At 46.0% G+C, this 23,858-nt stretch overlaps 1 protein-coding gene across 2 annotated transcripts in view; it reads right to left on the bottom strand.

The window, feature by feature from the left end:
* The window catches only part of LOC109896615 (semaphorin-3C-like), a 55,551-nt gene that overhangs the window by 14,544 nt on the left and 17,149 nt on the right, over window positions 1–23,858 (bottom strand). For both annotated transcript variants that reach the window (XM_020490897.2, XM_031831548.1), the window contains exons 3-4: window positions 3,254–3,414; window positions 1,922–1,984 (exon numbers count right to left, since the gene is read on the bottom strand). In XM_020490897.2, the coding sequence (XP_020346486.2) occupies window positions 1,922–1,984; window positions 3,254–3,414 (224 nt within the window). The remainder of the gene's footprint in view (window positions 1–1,921; window positions 1,985–3,253; window positions 3,415–23,858) is intronic.

Genomic DNA, 23,858 nt, shown 5'->3' with positions numbered 1-23,858 from the left:
GTGGCTAAGTTGTGTTTGGTCAGGGCCTATGCTTCATAAAGAGCAATTACACAGTTCCAAATGGTTAGCTACCAATGTTATTCCAACTTTCCTCACTTGCTACTTATGTACTGTCATTAAGTACAATCATAATCGCTATTTCCAGTTGGCTCCCTGGCACTGGTAGAGTGGAAAAAAGGGTGTCAACAGTGAAGTGATGTTTCGTCAAAGCCCTGTCTCCAGGGCTGAGTATATATAGCCCTGTGATCTGATTACAGACCCAATCGAGATCTTTCCCTCTTCAGCACGAGGTGGGACTGGCCTGAGCACTGGGCTTTGTGCGTAATAAAAACTCAGACCGCGGAGCGAGCCAGCGGAGGAGAGGATCATCCAGGGAGCCATTAGGAACTTGGCCATCCCCACGGAAACGGAGCAGCTGCGCCCAATCACACTCCGCACACTAACTCCACCGAGAAAAACAATGATATGTCCAACATCACACACCCTTCATTCCCTCTCTCGCTTTTTCACTTTCTCTTTCATTCCCTCTCCTCCTAGCAGATAAATGCCCTTCAGACGACTCCCTCCATCAACTCTACACACCCCCCACTGCTCATATCCAATAGCAGATTTACAAATGAACTCATTTCATGTCCCAGAGCTTGCTGGGGTTAACTATCCAGCCACAGGTCCCCTTCAGAGACAAGCCAGAGCAACTGTAGTAGGGGATTTAAAACCAGGCTGATGGCCTTTAAGGGAGGATCATACAGTGAGGGAACTTTTAAACATGGATTTAATCAATCTCATCCTTTTATACATACAATAAAGGAATATTTCTCCCCAAATGCCATGTGTGGTCGTAGTCTGGAGGCCCGGTGACCCCAGATTCTATCGTAAAGGAGGAATTGAATACACACACATCAGGAGGGTAACCATAACAACCTGACAAGGGCTGCGATTCAGGAAGACAAATAAAATGTCCGGGAGAAACTGCATTATAAAAACCGAGTTTAAACAGAGAGAGAAAGAAAGAGCGAGTGAGAGGTAGAGAGAGACAGTAAGAGTAAAGCGAGAGAGAGGGGAGAGGCCGAGACTGCAAGATAGAGACCAGGCAGGGCTGTGAAAGCGAGTGATGGAGGAGTAGAGGCGGAGGAGGGAGGTAAGCCGACCACTGGGCTTCTCCACATAGAGACACTCAGCCAAATATTTGTGCGAGGCTGTCCACAGAGCTGGAGCCGTGACTCTACGCAGCACTAATCACCCTCCACTGACTGGAAACAGCTTCTTCTCTACCTCTACAGTACAAGACTATGGTCCTACACTCTAGTACTGTACAAGACCACATCTCTCTGTCATGGTGGCTGTTGTTACTAACTACGACTACTAGCTTCATAACAGTACACCACATTAATGCCTTTGAAGTCACAGTCCAAATAAAAAACAGACCAACACAGTCCACTAAAAACAATGGAACAAAAACAGAATGTTTGTCCTAACATGCAAAACAGCCTAATTAGTTACAGAAAACTGAATCACCAGCTGCTGTTTTGAGGTTGTCGATGTTGTATATGCTAATACAGAGACTCAGTGCAGTAAGGGATCAGGACAGGTTATGGGATCTGTTGTCAGTCACAGTAGTTAGCGTACTGCTTTGATGCTTGTTTATTTTCTCTGGGTGGATTTGAGCACTCCTATGCCTCATTCAACTATCAACTAACATAAGGAATGCCAGGAGTCAATGACTCTCCTCAACTCCACATCTGCAGCCCCACGCGTTTGGAACCCAGGATGCTAGCACATGCTAACACATGCTAATGGAGAAGGACCAGAGACTTCATCAGTATAGTGTGTTCATTCATTTAGTTAGCGGTTAGCATCACACATGACTTTCAGTGGATTTAGTTAGCAGTTAATGCTACATATTGAGTGTAAGTGTTCTTACCGTGGGGTCCTTGCCAGCCATTTGGCATTCCTCAATCTTGCTAACAGATGCAGGCCAAAACACCTGGTGAGAATTACAGAAAACATCTTCATTAGGGACCATTGCACATCCTGGTCTTCTTGGAAAGTTGGGATTTTTTTTAACCCAAGAACAATGGACAGCTTGTGGAGCGGAAGGAAGGAAGAGATGAGAACATATTGAACAGGAATAAACAAACTGAAGCAAACTGACAAACTTCACTCACCGTAGTGGTTTCCCAATCGGGACGCTCTACACTGTAGTGGTTTCCCAATCGGGACGCTCTACACTGTAGTGGCTTCCCAATAGGGCCGCTCTACACTGTAGTGTACTTCCCAATAGGGCCGCTCTACACTGTAGTGTACTTCCCAATAGGGCCGCTCTACACTGTAGTGTACTTCCCAATAGGGCCGCTCTACACTGTAGTGTACTTCCCAATAGGGCCGCTCTACACTGTAGTGTACTTCCCAATAGGGCCGCTCTACACTGTAGTGTACTTCCCAATAGGGCCGCTCTACACTGTAGTGTACTTCCCAATAGGGCCGCTCTACACTGTAGTGTACTTCCCAATAGGGCCGCTCTACACTGTAGTGTACTTCCCAATAGGGCCGCTCTACACTGTAGTGTACTTCCCAATAGGGCCGCTCTACACTGTAGTGTACTTCCCAATAGGGATGCTCTACACTGTAGAGTACTTCCCAAATCATGATGATAACTTGTCTCCAGTAAATGCTATATTTCCAAACACGTGAGGAGCTTGAAGGGTCTAATGCTGGGAACGTATCAGGCAATTACTTTGCAAATGGATGTGCTACAGCTCTCTCTGGGGTAAACTAAATGCATTCCCATCTGTTCTGCTCTTCACGCCTGTCAGTTAGAGACAGGACGGCTCCCTCACTGCACACAGAGATACAATTAGCAGGGAACTTCTGTTACATGAAATGGGTGTGATCTAGCTTATAAAATGTACTATATTTTAACTTAATTACCACCATTACTGCCCTTGTATAATTAGCATAATGTATTCAGCCACGATCTGCCACGTGCAAGGAACGCTAAATGAGATCAAGGTCGTTTTGTCTCCTTTAGTGTGAGCTTGATAAATAGGATGGAAAGTAATAGACCTCATGTTGGTATCAGACAGAGTTATGAGTCATCACACCATCATACTGTAAGGCAGATGAAGTCAGTATCCTGCTATATCCATTCTCTACTTACAATACTATCACAACAAACAATGATCAACTAAACATTTCCCTGATGCTGCAAGGAAAATCCTCTTAACAGTTTAACGGACTGCTCAGAGGAACTCACCTTGAGTGTCCCATGGGTGATGTTGTTGATGTCCATAGACAGGACATGGTCCTTACAGCCTACATACATCCTGTCCTGGTCCTCATCCATCAACAGGATCCTGTAGTCCATGGCTTTGTCTGACAGACTGTAGTACTCCACCGTCTGGGAGGCCTGCAGGTCTGTGGGATACACAAACGGACAATGTTATGGTGGGAAATAATGAGGGATCTGTTGCGTTTACAGCAGGACTATATCAAGTCAGCCAACACTGACTAAACAAGTGCATAAGAAGGTGATTGCATCTGTTTTGCAACACATGCAGTAGATTCCACACAACAACTTTCCAGCCACTTTATGAACACTGGACAGTCACGGTGAGCAAAAGAGATCTGTGGAAAAACCATTGACTTGGTTGTCTCTCTGACCGACCAGCTACTGAAAAAGCCTGTATTGCCCTAAAGCAAGAAGGAAGAAGTAAACGTCCTCTGTCTAAGCGTCCAGAGCTCTCCATCCAAACCATCAAAGGCCTTCACTGTCTATGCCAAAGTCACGCATATTCATCACTATTGACAGGGGCAGAGGGGGGGGGGGGGGGGGGGGGGGGGGGGGCAGGAGTGGAGGAGTTGAGAGCAATTTGATCCTTCTTCCTTTTCGTCTCTCTAATCAACAAACAGGCTGGCTATGCTCTCCTTGAGGCCTCCAGGCTAAAATCACTTTTCATTACTCTATTCAATAGTAGTGCATTTGAGGTCGAGGCCCTTTAATCCTGAATGAAAGCTGTTTTCCAGTGCCTCACCTCACTCGCTTTCTGATCATGGATGTGTGTTTAGTGCTGTTGCCGTATGGAATAAAGCTAGAGTTGTTTACATGAATAAGTACCGTTTCCCACGCCTCTTCACTCTATTGATCTTGACATACCTCTATAAGCATCCTCACATCCCAATTTTTTTTACCCTCTTTTTCGCGGTATCCAATTGGTAGTTACAGTCTTGTCCCATCGCTGCAACTCCCGTACGGACTCGGGAGAGGCGAAGGTCGAGAGCTATGCGTCCTCCGAAACACAAGTCAACCAAGACTCACTGATTCTTGACACAAAACCCGCTTAACCCAGAAGCCAGTCACACCAATGTGTCAGAGGAAACACCGTACACATGGCGACCGTGTCAGCGTGCACTGCGCCCGGCCCGCCACAGGAGTCGCAACAGCGCGATGGGACAGGGGCATCCCTGCCGGCCAAACCCTCCCCTATCCCGGACGACACTGGGCCAATTGTGCTCCGCCCCATGGGTCTCCCAGGCGCGGCCGGCTGCGACAGAGCCTGGACGTGAACTAGGATCTCTAGCGGCACAACTAGCAACTGCGATGCAGTGCCTTACACCACTGCGCCACTCGGGAGGCCCAAGCATCCGCATTTCACTACAATACAAGCATTAACATCTGCTAACCATGTGTATGTGACAAATAAAAATGGATTTATCCTACGCACCAATCAAATGTAGAGAAATCAACTTTGCCGATATTCTTAAAAAAGCACAAAGCAGTCGGTTGGTGTATCATGTATAACTTTAGGCATGAGCATTATCTCACAGCGCCTAATGAACAACACACACAATGCTTTGTTTCCACCAGACTCAAATCTAATACGAAGGCCCTTGTCAAACTCCAACAAGTACAATGTGCATTTAACAAAGAGAACCTCTGGAAAAAGGAGAAGATCACGTGTCCAAAGCTTTAGAGGTGAGGAGATAGGGTCGCATTGGGCTCAGGACGATATTGGGCTCAGGGCGATATTAAGTTAGCTCAAGCCTTTGGCTCATCAGGCTACAGAGGTTCAACGGCCTGCTCTGCCAGAGATCAGGGAAGCCAGGCGTGCCACCAGGGGTGAAGGAGTAACTATAAGAACTAATTAAAACCATACTTCACTCCAAACCACTCTTACCTACATCCCTCCAGAATAAGCAGCCAGGAGAGATTTAAAGACCTTCTTGGAAAGGGTTTAATTTGATCTTTTTCTTATGCTTGAGGGAAAGGAGTGTTCAGTTTACAAGCCTGCGGGCTCCTGCTTCTGTTTTTCCTGGAGCAAAAGGTGCTGACTCTCACTTAATGATTCCTGTTTACAGAAGGGTTTATTGTAGCTCTGCTCAATGTGGATCTGGAATCCCCCCTAAAGTCAATGCTTTTGATACAGTCTGATTCTATCCATATTGTCCATCTAGAACATTCCACAAGGGGAATAAAGTGTTCAGAGGTGTGTGGGGTGAGGCGGCCCGGGTGAAATAATGATAATAAGTTCATTAACTCTGTATTGTTTTCTCAGTGGAGGAATTGGACACTTTCATGTTTCCTACCACGGGTGGAAGCCCTAACTAAGTCCAGTGTTTTGGGGGGGGGGGGGGAAACAGCGCGGCAGGCGTGCGTCACATGACCCCGCCACCCAGCTGATCCTCTGTGAGGCGAGCATAGCCTCTGGTGCATACCATGGGATCCAGTGTCTGTCTGCTCATCATGACACCAGCGGGAAAGACAGGAGTCATGCCTGGGTAAGCAATACAGCCTATCAAAATGTCACAATAGCCGTTGGTGTACCGCACCTGCACTCTGAAGAAAAAACATGAAGACTCACTTCAAGCGCTTCTCCACCATTTTCTTCCTGAGATGCATGGGATTTGCACAATTTAGCATGCGTCTAATTTATAATGAGATCGGCTTACAAAGAGAGATGGTGGCAGGCAAGTCTGTGGATGTTTATTTTACTACCCATTAACCTTTGAGCTGATGGGATCGGAGGTCATCCTTGTGGGACGAGTTAAGATTTTAACACCATAACATTAATACGTGGCTGTGGAAATGTAATCTAAACTTAAACTATATAATGGCTGTCATTGATCAGTAATAATGAGTTCCAGAAGTATCACTTAAAGCATTTGAGGACAGTGGCTGATACATGTACAGTACTGTCTGTTGCCATATAAATCATTGGGTTGACAATCAAACCCATGCTCTTACGATGAGCTCGGGCCTGTTTATTGAAAACCAAATGATCAAATGGGAGCTCCCATATGCTCTCATCACAATGAATTATAAATCCATCAGGTTGTAGTAATATTTATTAGTCATGGGCTTAGCCTGCATTCCACTATGATGACATCACCAGCAGAGACCCTGAGTATGTCATAAGTGTTTGTGGATATAATTGGCTATATTATCCTCGTCTGTCCAGTCTGCTATGGATGGTGCTGTTTATGTAGACTGGATTCACTCAGATGTGGCTTGAGGAAAAAAACGGGCTCTAACTGTCAAACATAATGAGTAAGAATGTTGGTCATTGTTATTGGCTCGCTTGAAGTATTCAGGGGATCGTAAAACGAGAAGACACCACCCTTGACAGTAAGACGTTGGGGAGGTCTGGTATGTAGTTTGAGCTGCTGTGGTGTTGACTGAGGATGAAATGGCGTGTCCCTTGTTGTTTAGGCATCATGGACAGGATACAAAAACATTTTTGCCCCCGTTACAGAACACGCCCACAGTAGGAGAACGCAGAGCAGTGTTGAGGACTGAGTAGAGGATTGTGGGTAGTCTATTATTTATGTGGGCAGGTGGGCCGCACCTTCCCCCGTGTGCCTCCTGGTAGGACTACAGAGTTCACTTTGACTGTGAGCGTTCACCCATGGGGGCTCCCGCTGTGCAGGAATAGCGTTCTGACCAGGCGCGGTCACCCATGGGGGCTCCCGCTGTGCAGGAATAGCGTTCTGACCAGGCGCGGTCATCCATGTAGTGGACTGCGGGTTGCAGAGCAGCCGACCGCTGCAGGTGACAGCACAGTAATACCTCTAGTCCCTTTGAAGAGTGGTTCATTTGTGAGAGCTTGGTCAAGCGGAAGCGGCACAAAAACCTTCTGTAGGGGCCAAGAGACCACAACGGTCATTCAATATTTAAGAGTGGTGGTGGGTTGCGGGCTTCGCATCGTCGTACATTGCCGCAGAGCAACTGCAGATGTTATCTAGTCTGAGTGAAGTAGTCTACATATTTCACATGCAAGACTAAAACCTAGATATAAATCCATACTAGCGGTCACCCAAGACATCAGGTCAGAGATCCTCGATGGTGATAATGTAACTAATGAGCCTAATGGATACACATTCACCTTGACGTTACAGCAGGATCTCAGATTATCTATATTTCATCAGCTTATTAACACACTTTCGATGCACATTTGCATTGATCCCCTGTCCAGTGAACCTTATGCACGGAGGGCAAATCTGTTTTAGACAGCAGGCTTTTAATCCAGTCTAAAACCCACCAGGAACGCCTGATGACATTACCAGACTACAAGCTTTGATCATCATTCCCTATAAACAAGTATTCTGTAAACTAAGGGAGGGAGGATAGCAGAGAAAGGCAACAACCGTCCTGCATGCCACATAGTACTGTCCAAAAGGCAGTTGTGATGTCAGTCTGTAGAATCTAAGTGAAGGATTTGGGCAGCAGCAGGGACTTGTCCTTCCGCCCATGATGGTATTACTGTAATTAAAATCGTGGAAGAGATTGCAGTGTTCATTTCATAATTGTATAAATGTAGATGGGATAGGCCTCGTCTTGTTTCACGTTGCTGTGATTACATTGGGGGGGGGGGTTGTACCACCACAGAGAGTAAGAAGTCTCCCTCCGGCGAAGTGAAAACCCATAACACGGAATGACAGACTAACTCTCCCATTTGTTAGGCTGATCAAAGTAGTAGGCCTCCATGATCCCCACCAGTAAACAAGCCAGTGGTGTTTTAGGTTTGGCTCGCCATATAAGGAACAGTTTTATCACATTGCAGAATTGTAAAAAGAGAGATTCAGCGCCCCTGGAAAGTACACAGTCTGGCTTTTACAAGAGCGATGACTTTGTGGGTCCCCCCCCCCCCCAAGACCAGGTTTAAGGACATGGAGCCAGCAGTCTGTGCTGGTCGGCCCACTGAGCCACCCTGACAGACTCATTCTACTCTCCCTTTCTCTATGTGGGGGGCACCAGCTGGGGACTGACACTCTCAGGCTGTACGGAGCCATGACACCTGTAGTCCAGCTGTGTCCAGGCAAGGTCAGGTGCACAAAGAGGCATCAAAGGATAAGGATTACGGCATTGTGTGAACAGACAACTTCCTAATATGGATGCCGTACGCGGTATAGGACGGTTCAAGCCCAGGCTCATCTGGGGCTGAAGTTTAAGAGAACCAAGTCTACAACCAATATTTAATCCACTCTACTCATAGGGGTACTGAAAAGCTAGACTAGGTTAAATGGTTAACTAGGCCTGTGGAGTGAGAAGTCTTGCTGGATGTTGGCTACCTCGGTGTCTGAGAGCCAAAGGCCCAGAGGTCTTTAGACCCCATTAACACCACAGAGCCGGGCAGGTGGCCAATCACAAACCTCCCTTTGAGTCTCAGATTCAATGCATTCCTTATCAAAATGGGCCACACCCTCAAAGGCCATCATGAATTCATTAACCACATGCAAATGAGGCATTGTCTATATTCAACGACTAGGAGCTGTGTTCCACTGTTTTCAGGGGCAGGAATTGGCGGATCCCAATCACTCGCCTTGATAAATATTGAAGCATGGGCTTAGTACACCCCCGCCCCCTGATTCATGTACCCACTGAAGATGGAGTGGGTTTCTTTATAACCGCTGACTTTAGACCTCTTGCCAAGTGTCGGTGCTCTTTTTGAGGACAATGCCGCATCTCCTTGGGTTCAGTTCTGCATGGCTACACTCCTCTAATACAATGTTGGTACATTCACACATACTGCGCCACTCACAACCTTTATCCTGGCAACTCAAAGCTTCGGTCTGGCTCTGGAGACGCTGACCCGCACGAGGACATTTCTTCCATCACCATGGGGATATAGGCCTAGCCTACATTACCTCTACAGTATACAGTGTTACGGCAGGTGGTATTTAGGCAGGTAAAGCAGAGGGGGCGGGTTGGGTATCGTGCCAGAGCATGGTTGTCCTCCTTGTCCCCCCCGTAGAGAGGGACCACCCAGAGTGGCCAGTGCAGGGCGACAGTCCTCTGGCTGTCTGTCTGTCTGTCTGTCTGTCTGTCTGACATTCACCACATTCTCGACCCGGCAAGAGGAGCAGGAGCACACAAACTCACCGCTCAAGTATCAACACACTCCTCTCCATAGACATACAGGGACTGCTTGTAAGAAAGAGTGACAACCGCTCGGTCGACTAACTCTCATCCCATCCAATGTCATCCTCTTCCCACCATTTTCTGTAAGTTACTGCATTATCTAGCAGTCTCCAGACAGCATGTCAGGGGACTCGGTCATATGTAGGATGACTATTCTCTTATTAGCCTTTAGTATGACATCCCCATCATTGATTTCTCACTCCATTTTCACTATGTAGGACACAAGGGTAGAACGAGGGCATAGAATAATCTTTCTCCTTGGCAGTGAGAGTGTGGTTCTCTAAGACCCTGCAGGGTGAGGTTACTCAGCACCAGTATCAGAGCAGTTACACGGATGACCTGCACTGCAGTGGCGTTGGGTAATATCTCCTCCAGGAGTCTGAAACCGGAGACGCAAACCAACCTGTCCATCACGCTAGCTAAGCGTTAGCCTTAATTAGCACCTGGCCGCTTCACCTGCCACAGCATCCCACCAACCCCCCCCCCCGTAGGGCCTCTCATGACCTTTCACCTAACCAGTCCTCCAATTACTCCTTCACCCCGCCCGCAGATACTAAATCAATGTATTTTTACTGTCAGTTGAGCTACAGACTACAGGCCCCATGAGACCAGAGTGAGAGTCAATATCGAACTATAAAATGTGCCTTCCTGTATTATACTTATGCTGAAATGTTTATTCTATTCTACGGAGTCATTTACTTTACGTTTGTATTCTTATCTTCTATTATTGCATTGTTGAGAAGGACGGTGTATACCATGTGTATCCTCTACATATAACTAATACAACTTGAAACTGTCAGGTTCAGGGGAGGTTTAATAGACAGTACTGGGCCATGAGATTATCTGATTTATTAGTGGAAGAGAAGCAAAGGCTGAGAAAAATGTAGGCGAATTGGGCGGAGATGACATGTTGAGATCGTCGTTTTGTTGGATTAAAAAGACTTTCCTTCCTGGCTGACATCATGAATGTCAAACGGTCATCTCAGTGCTGTTGAATTATGGTGAGGGTCAGTGGTGTAAAGTACTTAAGTAAAAATACTTTCAATTACTACGTACTGTAAGTCGTTTAGGGTATCTGTACTTTACTATTTGTGATGACTTTTACTCCATACATTTTCCCTGACACCCGGAATTACTCTTTACATTGTGAACGCTTATCAAGAGAACATCCCTGGTCATCCCAACTACTGCTGATCGGGCGGATTCACTAAACACAAATGCTTTCTTTTTAAATTATGTCTGAGTGGTGGAGTGTGCCCCTGGCTATCCGTAAATTCAAAAAAATGGTGCGATGTGGGTTACTTAATATAGTAAGGAATTTGAAATGATTTATACTTTTGATACTTAAGTACATTTGGTCAATTACATTTACTTTTGATACTTAAGTATATTTAAAACTAAACACTTTTACTCAAGTAGTATTTAATTGGGTGACTTTCACTTGAGTCATTTTCTAATTACATATATTTACTTTGTCTTATGTCTGACAGTTGGGTACTTTTTACACCCCTGGTGAGGGTACAGAGAGTAATAACTGGTCTAATTTAAAAAAAAAAAAAAAAAAAATTAATTTCACCTTTATTTAACCAGGTAGGCTAGTTGAGAACACCTTTATTTAACCAGGTAGGCTAGTTGAGAACACCTTTATTTAACCAGGTAGGCTAGTTGAGAACACCTTTATTTAACCAGGTAGGCTAGTTGAGAACAAGTTATCATTTGCAACTGTGACCTGGCCAAGATAAAGCATAGCTGAGATCTTGTTATGACCAAGATCTCAGAAAAGGGTCTTGACCTCAAAGGTTCAAATAACTCACATTTTGTCATTGATCACAACAATAAAATACAAACATTTTCACTGGTATAATAAAAAGTTATTCCAAAAGAGCCTTGTTCCATTGTTAGTGAATACAGAATAGTTGTGTGCAAGATAAAATATTTAATGATACATCTGTAAAAAAAAACGACAGAAAAACAACGCTGAGAATACATTTTACTGAATCAATAGCCTAAATTCCCAAAGACCAACCGTCACCATTTCCATTTGACCTTGTGCATCTTCCAGAAGGATACCTTCTCTTCCATATTGATGGCCATGGATTACCTTTCAACATGGTGCACGGGATGAACACTAAAACATTCATCTGGGGGCGGCAAGGTCGAAGACAGGAATGTCAAAACACCGAGACAGGAAGAGAAAGGGGGAGAAAGAAGAGAAAAGGTATGACTGACAGAAGGCTTGTCAAACTCTGTCCGCAAACACAGCAGCCGTAGGCTTTGCTGCAGCCTGTAGCCGCTAACCTTCACTGGAGAATGTCCTGTTTCTAACGCAATCAATTAGCTCGGCTAGCAACAGGACACATGCCTGGAGAGACAAACAACAACCACACAAAAAACAACCCCAGTCAGCCTGGTTATTTGTATGTCTAAATATATCTCTCTGTCGACAGTAATGACAGGTCACTGGTTTGCATAGCCTTGAACTCCCTGGAGCATACCATCACGGATTTGTGATTTCACTTCAAAGGCAAATTATGTTGCAAATTACAAGTTTAGATGCACTCTGGGAAAAATAATGTAAAGCAGATATGGGATGCTGTGTGAAATTATAAGCTTTTTACTTTACTTCCATGCCCCTGAGCACTAATGCAGACACACTGGTCCACTTTTGCCCTGCGTCAGCCCTGCCTCTAACGACCTTTGACTTCCTATTGACCCTGCAGGCAGCAGTCTGTTTGACCTATCCAGGCCCTGTAATTGCGGAGGGGTCAGGGATAGAAGACAAAAGTGCAAACTATCATTATCATGAGATCTGGGGCAAGTTTGGCGATTTATGATCAGGTTTTGAGGTTTAGGTTCGGCAAGGATGAAACCTTGAACATCAAACCACTGGCTCAGACCTTGCCATTAGATTTAAAGTTTGAGACATTATCTTACAGGAGGTGAATGTTACATTGGCAAGGCTCTGCTGTTTATCTTCCAAATGAGTCCTTCACGTAGGAATTCGGAAAATGTTTTACCTTGTTTCAATTCCACTGAATGCACCTCATGATTTTCCTCAGTAAAACGCAGAGGAGTCTTCGAGTTAAATCTGAAAGGGTTCAAACATTTCAGGATACCTGAAGTATTCCAAATATTCACTTAACAGTTCAGAGCCTCAATATGTTTTATAAAGAGGGATGGAGAAAAAAAAACTGTCAGTTTCCATGGTGATTCAGTGAAAAATAGAAAGTAATCAAATGTGAAGAATTTGCATGCACACCAACACACCATCCCACAATTAAATAAACATACTTCACAGTTGGACGACCTCCTGATAGTCATCCTTTATGAATAATGAGGGCTAGGAGGAGATTCTAATGATGCATTATAAAAGGAGGAACTAATCTCTGGAAGCTGGGGAACCAGAGCATCCGTTCTATGGTGAAAGGCTGTGAGACAGACGGCTGTGTGTGTGTGACGTCTGGTTCCGCTCAGGGTTTGGCTGAGAACAGGAGTAGCTCCCAGAGAGAGGGAACACTCATTACAAGAACACCATCTTAATCAATCAATCTCCCACATGTCTCAAACTACAGCTACGCGACCAAGGCTCTCTACCAAGGACTAGACCGAAGGTTTCAAATAGACACCTGCTAAAACACACACACAGAGATATACACAGACAATTTTATTTTTTTACATCCAAATACTTACTATATTTTCTTAAGCCTCATTTACACAGCGACACCCTGACCACCAGCAGGACAGATGACATTAATGACATCTTAAACAAAGACCAGCACCCACCCTGAGCCACACGTACCCTGTCAGTAGCGACAGTGACCATGACTCTTAACACCCACTGCCTTAGTGTAGAATCCTCTTCACAATCCCCCAGAGAGAAACAAAACCCAAATCATCCTACCAGACCGTATACAGACAGCCTTAGATGTACGATAAGTACCATACAGCCATAGCCCTGGGCAGGCAACTCGTTAATACGGCCTCCTAACAATTAGATCAGGGCTAAAACATTGTCGTATTGGCTTGTAAACTCACTGGCAGGTGCAGAACGCAGCCTAACAAAAAGGTTGTGAAATGTTTCACCTGGGTCAAACAAAGTATCAACATGGCATGAGCCATCTTTCTGACCAAGAAACTGATGATCGAACGTTTTCTTCTATGCTCAGCAATTTGGCCAAATAAACCGGGATGAAATCCAGAAACTTCATGTTCGAAAGTATATTTTGCGGAGTAAAAAGCCAAGACAGAAAAGTGAATTCTGTTTCTGATTAAAAGCATATCACCTATGTCACTGAATCGGGTTGAGAAAGGACAATGCTAGATGACCACTGGAACAGACCCAGATTCATTTTCCACCTTAGTTGAAATTTTAACATTTCTCCATATAGTCTATGGCAGGGATTTAAATAAACACAGATTATTGACATCGCAGTGTTCTTGACTTGTAGTAGCCATCAAATCACAACGCCTAGGGCTCCAAATCCCAAAAGCTTTCTCTGAGCAGGTGAGGTGTAAATCTGACTGGGACTAGGTAATCCTAACCCACGATTCAGCCAAATATTTTATTACATTTTCTCTGCGTTTGTCTGAATCCTGGCCTAGGATTTGACCTAGCCCAGTGTAATCTACACCTCACCTGCTCAGAGAAAGCTATAGGAAGCCTCACTGTTAGTGGTTTATTATTCAGTCCTTAGTCCTGGGCTTTGTACCATTCTCACATTTTAATGATTCATGGGAAAATATGGCCCTTATCTTGTTTTATCCATGGTTGACAAAACACAGACTTCAGAGCGGTCCGCTATTCATTATTTTAACTTTCACTGAGACAGATGGAGTTTGTGTTTTGGAATATGTCAAATGAAAGGGGTCGCTAGACTAAATATTGGAGAAAATAAGTGATTGAAAACAAAAGTTTAAATACAATCTCTTATCATGCTACTAAATCCAAAATGATTTTTGCTAAAAATTGAGGAAGAGGAAACCCCTCATTTAGTTTCCAGCTTTACTGAAACGTATTTGACTGTTTATTATATAGGACTGCGTTCTGGGGCCTGCGTTTCTCACTGTTTATTATATAGGGCTGCGTTCTGGGGCCTGCGTTTCTCACTGTTTATTATGTAGGACTGCGTTCTGGGGCCTGCGTTTCTCACTGTTTATTATATAGGGCTGCGTTCTGGGGCCTGCGTTTCTCACTGTTTATTATATAGGACTGCGTTCTGGGGCCTGCATTTCTCACTGTTTATTATATAGGGCTGCGTTCTGGGGCCTGCATTTCTCACTGTTTATTATATAGGGCTGCGTTCTGGGGCCTGCATTTCTCACTGTTTATTATATAGGGCTGCGTTCTGGGGCCTGCATTTCTCACTGTTTATTATGTAGGGCTGCGTTCTGGGGCCTGCATTTCTCACTGTTTATTATGTAGGGCTGCGTTCTGGGGCCTGCGTTTCTCACTGTTTATTATATAGGGCTGCGTTCTGGGGCCTGCGTTTCTCACTGTTTATTATATAGGGCTGCGTTCTGGGGCCTGCATTTCTCACTGTTTATTATATAGGGCTGCGTTCTGGGGCCTGCATTTCTCACTGTTTATTATATAGGGCTGCGTTCTGGGGCCTGCATTTCTCACTGTTTATTATATAGGGCTGCGTTCTGGGGCCTGCATTTCTCACTGTTTATTATATAGGGCTGCGTTCTGGGGCCTGCATTTCTCACTGTTTATTATATAGGGCTGCGTTCTGGGGCCTGCGTTTCTCACTGTTTATTATGTAGGGCTGCGTTCTGGGGCCTGCATTTCTCACTGTTTATTATGTAGGGCTGCGTTCTGGGGCCTGCATTTCTCACTGTTTATTATGTAGGGCTGCGTTCTGGGGCCTGCGTTTCTCACTGTTTATTATATAGGGCTGCGTTCTGGGGCCTGCGTTTCTCACTGTTTATTATATAGGGCTGCGTTCTGGGGCCTGCATTTCTCACTGTTTATTATATAGGGCTGCGTTCTGGGGCCTGCATTTCTCACTGTTTATTATATAGGGCTGCGTTCTGGGGCCTGCATTTCTCACTGTTTATTATATAGGGCTGCGTTCTGGGGCCTGCATTTCTCACTGTTTATTATATAGGGCTGCGTTCTGGGGCCTGCATTTCTCACTGTTTATTATATAGGGCTGCGTTCTGGGGCCTGCGTTTCTCACTGTTTATTATATAGGACTGCGTTCTGGGGCCTGCGTTTCTCACTGTTTATTATATAGGGCTGCGTTCTGGGGCCTGCATTTCTCACTGTTTATTATATAGGGCTGCGTTCTGGGGCCTGCATTTCTCACTGTTTATTATATAGGGCTGCGTTCTGGGGCCTGCGTTTCTCACTGTTTATTATATAGGGCTGCGTTCTGGGGCCTGCGTTTCTCACTGTTTATTATATAGGACTGCGTTCTGGGGCCTGCGTTTCTCACTGTTTATTATATAGGACTGCGTTCTGGGGCCTGCGTTTCTCACTGTTTATTATATAGGACTGCGTTCTGGGGCCTGCGTTTCTCACTGTTTATTATATAGGACTGCGTTCTGGGGCCTGCATTTCTCACAGTTTATTATATAGGACTGCGTTCTGGGGCCTGCATTTCTCACTGTTTATTATATAGGACTGCGTTCTGGGGCCTGCATTTCTCACTGTTTATTAGATAGGGCTGCGTTCTGGGGCCTGCGTTTCTCACTGTTTATTAGATAGGGCTGCATTCTGGGGCCTGCGTTTCTCACTGTTTATTATATAGGGCTGCGTTCTGGGGCCTGCATTTCTCACTGTTTATTATATAGGGCTGCGTTCTGGGGCCTGCGTTTCTCACTGTTTATTATATAGGGCTGCGTTCTGGGGCCTGCATTTCTCACTGTTTATTATATAGGGCTGCGTTCTGGGGCCTGCATTTCTCACTGTTTATTATATAGGGCTGCGTTCTGGGGCCTGCGTTTCTCACTGTTTATTATATAGGGCTGCGTTCTGGGGCCTGCGTTTCTCACTGTTTATTATATAGGGCTGCGTTCTGGGGCCTGCATTTCTCACTGTTTATTATATAGGGCTGCGTTCTGGGGCCTGCGTTTCTCACTGTTTATTATATAGGGCTGCGTTCTGGGGCCTGCATTTCTCACTGTTTATTATGTAGGGCTGCGTTCTGGGGCCTGCATTTCTCACTGTTTATTATATAGGACTGCGTTCTGGGGCCTGCGTTTCTCACTGTTTATTATATAGGACTGCGTTCTGGGGCCTGCGTTTCTCACTGTTTATTATATAGGGCTGCGTTCTGGGGCCTGCGTTTCTCACTGCTTATTATGTAGGGCTGCGTTCTGGGGCCTGCGTTTCTCACTGTTTATTATATAGGACTGCGTTCTGGGGCCTGCGTTTCTCACTGTTTATTATATAGGACTGCGTTCTGGGGCCTGCGTTTCTCACTGTTTATTATATAGGACTGCGTTCTGGGGCCTGCATTTCTCACTGTTTATTATATAGGACTGCGTTCTGGGGCCTGCGTTTCTCACTGTTTATTATATAGGACTGCGTTCTGGGGCCTGCGTTTCTCACTGCTTATTATGTAGGGCTGCGTTCTGGGGCCTGCGTTTCTCACTGCTTATTATGTAGGGCTGCGTTCTGGGGCCTGCGTTTCTCACTGTTTATTATATAGGGCTGCGTTCTGGGGCCTGCGTTTCTCACTGTTTATTATATAGGGCTGCGTTCTGGGGCCTGCATTTCTCACTGTTTATTATATAGGGCTGCGTTCTGGGGCCTGCATTTCTCACTGTTTATTATATAGGACTGCGTTCTGGGGCCTGCATTTCTCACTGTTTATTATATAGGGCTGCGTTCTGGGGCCTGCGTTTCTCACTGTTTATTATATAGGGCTGCGTTCTGGGGCCTGCATTTCTCACTGTTTATTATATAGGGCTGCGTTCTGGGGCCTGCGTTTCTCACTGCTTATTATGTAGGGCTGCGTTCTGGGGCCTGCGTTTCTCACTGTTTATTATGTAGGGCTGCGTTCTGGGGCCTGCGTTTCTCACTGTTTATTATATAGGACTGCGTTCTGGGGCCTGCATTTCTCACTGTTTATTATATAGGGCTGCGTTCTGGGGCCTGCGTTTCTCACTGCTTATTATGTAGGGCTGCGTTCTGGGGCCTGCATTTCTCACTGTTTATTATATAGGGCTGCGTTCTGGGGCCTTCGTTTCTCACTGTTTATTAGATAGGGCTGCGTTCTGGGGCCTGCGTTTCTCACTGTTTATTAGATAGGGCTGCATTCTGGGGCCTGCGTTTCTCACTGTTTATTATATAGGGCTGCGTTCTGGGGCCTGCATTTCTCACTGTTTATTATATAGGGCTGCGTTCTGGGGCCTGCGTTTCTCACTGTTTATTATATAGGGCTGCGTTCTGGGGCCTGCATTTCTCACTGTTTATTATATAGGGCTGCGTTCTGGGGCCTGCATTTCTCACTGTTTATTATATAGGGCTGCGTTCTGGGGCCTGCGTTTCTCACTGTTTATTATATAGGACTGCGTTCTGGGGCCTGCGTTTCTCACTGTTTATTATATAGGGCTGCGTTCTGGGGCCTGCATTTCTCACTGTTTATTATATAGGGCTGCGTTCTGGGGCCTGCATTTCTCACTGTTTATTATATAGGGCTGCGTTCTGGGGCCTGCGTTTCTCACTGTTTATTATATAGGGCTGCGTTCTGGGGCCTGCGTTTCTCACTGTTTATTATATAGGACTGCGTTCTGGGGCCTGCGTTTCTCACTGTTTATTATATAGGACTGCGTTCTGGGGCCTGCGTTTCTCACTGTTTATTATATAGGACTGCGTTCTGGGGCCTGCGTTTCTCACTGTTTATTATATAGGACTGCGTTCTGGGGCCTGCATTTCTCACTGTTTATTATATAGGACTGCGTTCTGGGGCCTGCATTTCTCACTGTTTATTATATAGGACTGCGTTCTGGGGCCTGCATTTCTCACTGTTTATTAGATAGGGCTGCGTTCTGGGGCCTGCGTTTCTCACTGTTTATTAGATAGGGCTGCATTCTGGGGCCTGCGTTTCTCACTGTTTATTATATAGGGCTGCGTTCTGGGGCCTGCATTTCTCACTGTTTATTATATAGGGCTGCGTTCTGGGGCCTGCGTTTCTCACTGTTTATTATATAGGGCTGCGTTCTGGGGCCTGCATTTCTCACTGTTTATTATATAGGGCTGCGTTCTGGGGCCTGCATTTCTCACTGTTTATTATATAGGGCTGCGTTCTGGGGCCTGCGTTTCTCACTGTTTATTATATAGGGCTGCGTTCTGGGGCCTGCGTTTCTCACTGTTTATTATATAGGGCTGCGTTCTGGGGCCTGCATTTCTCACTGTTTATTATATAGGGCTGCGTTCTGGGGCCTGCGTTTCTCACTGTTTATTATGTAGGGCTGCGTTCTGGGGCCTGCGTTTCTCACTGTTTATTATATAGGACTGCGTTCTGGGGCCTGCATTTCTCACTGTTTATTATATAGGGCTGCGTTCTGGGGCCTGCGTTTCTCACTGCTTATTATGTAGGGCTGCGTTCTGGGGCCTGCATTTCTCACTGTTTATTATATAGGGCTGCGTTCTGGGGCCTTCGTTTCTCACTGTTTATTAGATAGGGCTGCGTTCTGGGGCCTGCGTTTCTCACTGTTTATTAGATAGGGCTGCATTCTGGGGCCTGCGTTTCTCACTGTTTATTATATAGGGCTGCGTTCTGGGGCCTGCATTTCTCACTGTTTATTATATAGGGCTGCGTTCTGGGGCCTGCGTTTCTCACTGTTTATTATATAGGGCTGCGTTCTGGGGCCTGCATTTCTCACTGTTTATTATATAGGGCTGCGTTCTGGGGCCTGCGTTTCTCACTGTTTATTATATAGGACTGCGTTCTGGGGCCTGCATTTCTCACTGTTTATTATATAGGGCTGCGTTCTGGGGCCTTCGTTTCTCACTGTTTATTATATAGGGCTGCGTTCTGGGGCCTGCGTTTCTCACTGTTTATTATATAGGGCTGCGTTCTGGGGCCTGCATTTCTCACTGTTTATTATATAGGGCTGCGTTCTGGGGCCTGCATTTCTCACTGTTTATTATATAGGGCTGCGTTCTGGGGCCTGCGTTTCTCACTGTTTATTATATAGGGCTGCGTTCTGGGGCCTGCATTTCTCACTGTTTATTATGTAGGGCTGCGTTCTGGGGCCTGCATTTCTCACTGTTTATTATGTAGGGCTGCGTTCTGGGGCCTGCGTTTCTCACTGTTTATTATATAGGGCTGCGTTCTGGGGCCTGCATTTCTCACTGTTTATTATATAGGGCTGCGTTCTGGGGCCTGCGTTTCTCACTGTTTATTATATAGGGCTGCGTTCTGGGGCCTGCGTTTCTCACTGTTTATTATATAGGGCTGCGTTCTGGGGCCTGCATTTCTCACTGTTTATTATATAGGGCTGCGTTCTGGGGCCTGCGTTTCTCACTGTTTATTATGTAGGGCTGCGTTCTGGGGCCTGCGTTTCTCACTGTTTATTATATAGGACTGCGTTCTGGGGCCTGCATTTCTCACTGTTTATTATATAGGGCTGCGTTCTGGGGCCTGCGTTTCTCACTGCTTATTATGTAGGGCTGCGTTCTGGGGCCTGCATTTCTCACTGTTTATTATATAGGGCTGCGTTCTGGGGCCTTCGTTTCTCACTGTTTATTAGATAGGGCTGCGTTCTGGGGCCTGCGTTTCTCACTGTTTATTAGATAGGGCTGCATTCTGGGGCCTGCGTTTCTCACTGTTTATTATATAGGGCTGCGTTCTGGGGCCTGCATTTCTCACTGTTTATTATATAGGGCTGCGTTCTGGGGCCTGCGTTTCTCACTGTTTATTATATAGGGCTGCGTTCTGGGGCCTGCGTTTCTCACTGTTTATTATATAGGGCTGCGTTCTGGGGCCTGCATTTCTCACTGTTTATTATATAGGGCTGCGTTCTGGGGCCTGCGTTTCTCACTGTTTATTATATAGGGCTGCGTTCTGGGGCCTGCGTTTCTCACTGTTTATTATATAGGGCTGCGTTCTGGGGCCTGCATTTCTCACTGTTTATTATATAGGGCTGCGTTCTGGGGCCTGCGTTTCTCACTGTTTATTATGTAGGGCTGCGTTCTGGGGCCTGCATTTCTCACTGTTTATTATATAGGGCTGCGTTCTGGGGCCTGCATTTCTCACTGTTTATTATATAGGGCTGCGTTCTGGGGCCTGCATTTCTCACTGTTTATTATATAGGGCTGCGTTCTGGGGCCTGCATTTCTCACTGTTTATTATATAGGGCTGCGTTCTGGGGCCTGCATTTCTCACTGTTTATTATATAGGGCTGCGTTCTGGGGCCTGCGTTTCTCACTGTTTATTATGTAGGGCTGCGTTCTGGGGCCTGCATTTCTCACTGTTTATTATATAGGGCTGCGTTCTGGGGCCTGCGTTTCTCACTGTTTATTATATAGGACTGCGTTCTGGGGCCTGCGTTTCTCACTGTTTATTATATAGGGCTGCGTTCTGGGGCCTGCATTTCTCACTGTTTATTATATAGGGCTGCGTTCTGGGGCCTGCGTTTCTCACTGTTTATTAGATAGGGCTGCGTTCTGGGGCCTGCGTTTCTCACTGTTTATTAGATAGGGCTGCATTCTGGGGCCTGCGTTTCTCACTGTTTATTATGTAGGGCTGCGTTCTGGGGCCTGCGTTTCTCACTGTTTATTATGTAGGGCTGCGTTCTGGGGCCTGCGTTTCTCACTGTTTATTATATAGGGCTGCGTTCTGGGGCCTGCATTTCTCACTGTTTATTATATAGGACTGCGTTCTGGGGCCTGCATTTCTCACTGTTTATTATATAGGACTGCGTTCTGGGGCCTGCGTTTCTCACTGTTTATTATATAGGGCTGCGTTCTGGGGCCTGCATTTCTCACTGTTTATTATATAGGGCTGCGTTCTGGGGCCTGCATTTCTCACTGTTTATTATATAGGACTGCGTTCTGGGGCCTGCGTTTCTCACTGTTTATTATATAGGACTGCGTTCTGGGGCCTGCGTTTCTCACTGTTTATTATATAGGACTGCGTTCTGGGGCCTGCGTTTCTCACTGTTTATTATATAGGGCTGCGTTCTGGGGCCTGCGTTTCTCACTGTTTATTATATAGGGCTGCGTTCTGGGGCCTGCGTTTCTCACTGTTTATTATATAGGGCTGCGTTCTGGGGCCTGCGTTTCTCACTGTTTATTATGTAGGGCTGCGTTCTGGGGCCTGCATTTCTCACTGTTTATTATATAGGACTGCGTTCTGGGGCCTGCATTTCTCACTGTTTATTATATAGGGCTGCGTTCTGGGGCCTGCATTTCTCACTGTTTATTATATAGGGCTGCGTTCTGGGGCCTGCGTTTCTCACTGTTTATTATATAGGACTGCGTTCTGGGGCCTGCGTTTCTCACTGTTTATTATATAGGACTGCGTTCTGGGGCCTGCATTTCTCACTGTTTATTATATAGGGCTGCGTTCTGGGGCCTGCGTTTCTCACTGTTTATTATATAGGGCTGCGTTCTGGGGCCTGCGTTTCTCACTGTTTATTATATAGGGCTGCGTTCTGGGGCCTGCGTTTCTCACTGTTTATTATATAGGACTGCGTTCTGGGGCCTGCGTTTCTCACTGTTTATTATATAGGGCTGCGTTCTGGGGCCTGCGTTTCTCACTGTTTATTATATAGGACTGCGTTCTGGGGCCTGCGTTTCTCACTGTTTATTATATAGGACTGCGTTCTGGGGCCTGCATTTCTCACTGTTTATTATATAGGGCTGCGTTCTGGGGCCTGCATTTCTCACTGTTTATTATATAGGGCTGCGTTCTGGGGCCTGCATTTCTCACTGTTTATTATATAGGGCTGCGTTCTGGGGCCTGCGTTTCTCACTGTTTATTATATAGGACTGCGTTCTGGGGCCTGCGTTTCTCACTGTTTATTATATAGGACTGCGTTCTGGGGCCTGCATTTCTCACTGTTTATTATATAGGGCTGCGTTCTGGGGCCTGCATTTCTCACTGTTTATTATATAGGGCTGCGTTCTGGGGCCTGCGTTTCTCACTGTTTATTATATAGGACTGCGTTCTGGGGCCTGCGTTTCTCACTGTTTATTATATAGGGCTGCGTTCTGGGGCCTGCGTTTCTCACTGTTTATTATATAGGACTGCGTTCTGGGGCCTGCGTTTCTCACTGTTTATTATATAGGACTGCGTTCTGGGGCCTGCGTTTCTCACTGTTTATTATATAGGACTGCGTTCTGGGGCCTGCGTTTCTCACTGTTTATTATATAGGACTGCGTTCTGGGGCCTGCGTTTCTCACTGTTTATTATATAGGACTGCGTTCTGGGGCCTGCGTTTCTCACTGTTTATTATATAGGACTGCGTTCTGGGGCCTGCGTTTCTCACTGTTTATTATATAGGACTGCGTTCTGGGGCCTGCGTTTCTCACTGTTTATTATATAGGACTGCGTTCTGGGGCCTGCATTTCTCACTGTTTATTATATAGGGCTGCGTTCTGGGGCCTGCGTTTCTCACTGTTTATTATATAGGACTGCGTTCTGGGGCCTGCGTTTCTCACTGTTTATTATATAGGACTGCGTTCTGGGGCCTGCGTTTCTCACTGTTTATTATATAGGACTGCGTTCTGGGGCCTGCGTTTCTCACTGTTTATTATATAGGACTGCGTTCTGGGGCCTGCATTTCTCACTGTTTATTATATAGGGCTGCGTTCTGGGGCCTGCGTTTCTCACTGTTTATTATATAGGACTGTGTTCTGGGGCCTGCGTTTCTCACTGTTTATTATATAGGACTGCGTTCTGGGGCCTGCGTTTCTCACTGTTTATTATATAGGACTGCGTTCTGGGGCCTGCGTTTCTCACTGTTTATTATGTAGGGCTGCGTTCTGGGGCCTGCGTTTCTCACTGTTTATTATATAGGGCTGCGTTCTGGGGCCTGCGTTTCTCACTGTTTATTATATAGGGCTGCGTTCTGGGGCCTGCGTTTCTCACTGTTTATTATGTAGGGCTGCGTTCTGGGGCCTGCGTTTCTCACTGTTTATTATGTAGGGCTGCGTTCTGGGGCCTGCGTTTCTCACTGTTTATTATATAGGGCTGCGTTCTGGGGCCTGCGTTTCTCACTGTTTATTATATAGGACTGCGTTCTGGGGCCTGCTTTTCTCACTGTTTATTATGTAGGGCTGCGTTCTGGGGCCTGCGTTTCTCACTGTTTATTATTGTGTTTTGGTTGCCATTGCGTTTGCTTCTCCAAGACAAGATTAAGCAGTGTGAGGGAGCAGGAATGTCAGTGACGGCAACCTCTCCTGGAGACGCGAGCTGGCTCACTCAGCCACGTGAACCTGCCTTACCCTCGGCTAGAGTTTCAAGGGAGAGGGAAGAAAAGA

The sequence above is a fragment of the Oncorhynchus kisutch genome, linkage group LG9, assembly GCF_002021735.2.
Source record: "Oncorhynchus kisutch isolate 150728-3 linkage group LG9, Okis_V2, whole genome shotgun sequence".
Lineage (NCBI taxonomy): Eukaryota > Metazoa > Chordata > Actinopteri > Salmoniformes > Salmonidae > Oncorhynchus > Oncorhynchus kisutch.
Note: the sequence above shows the minus strand (reverse complement) of the source record. Positions and strands in the feature narration are given on the sequence as shown.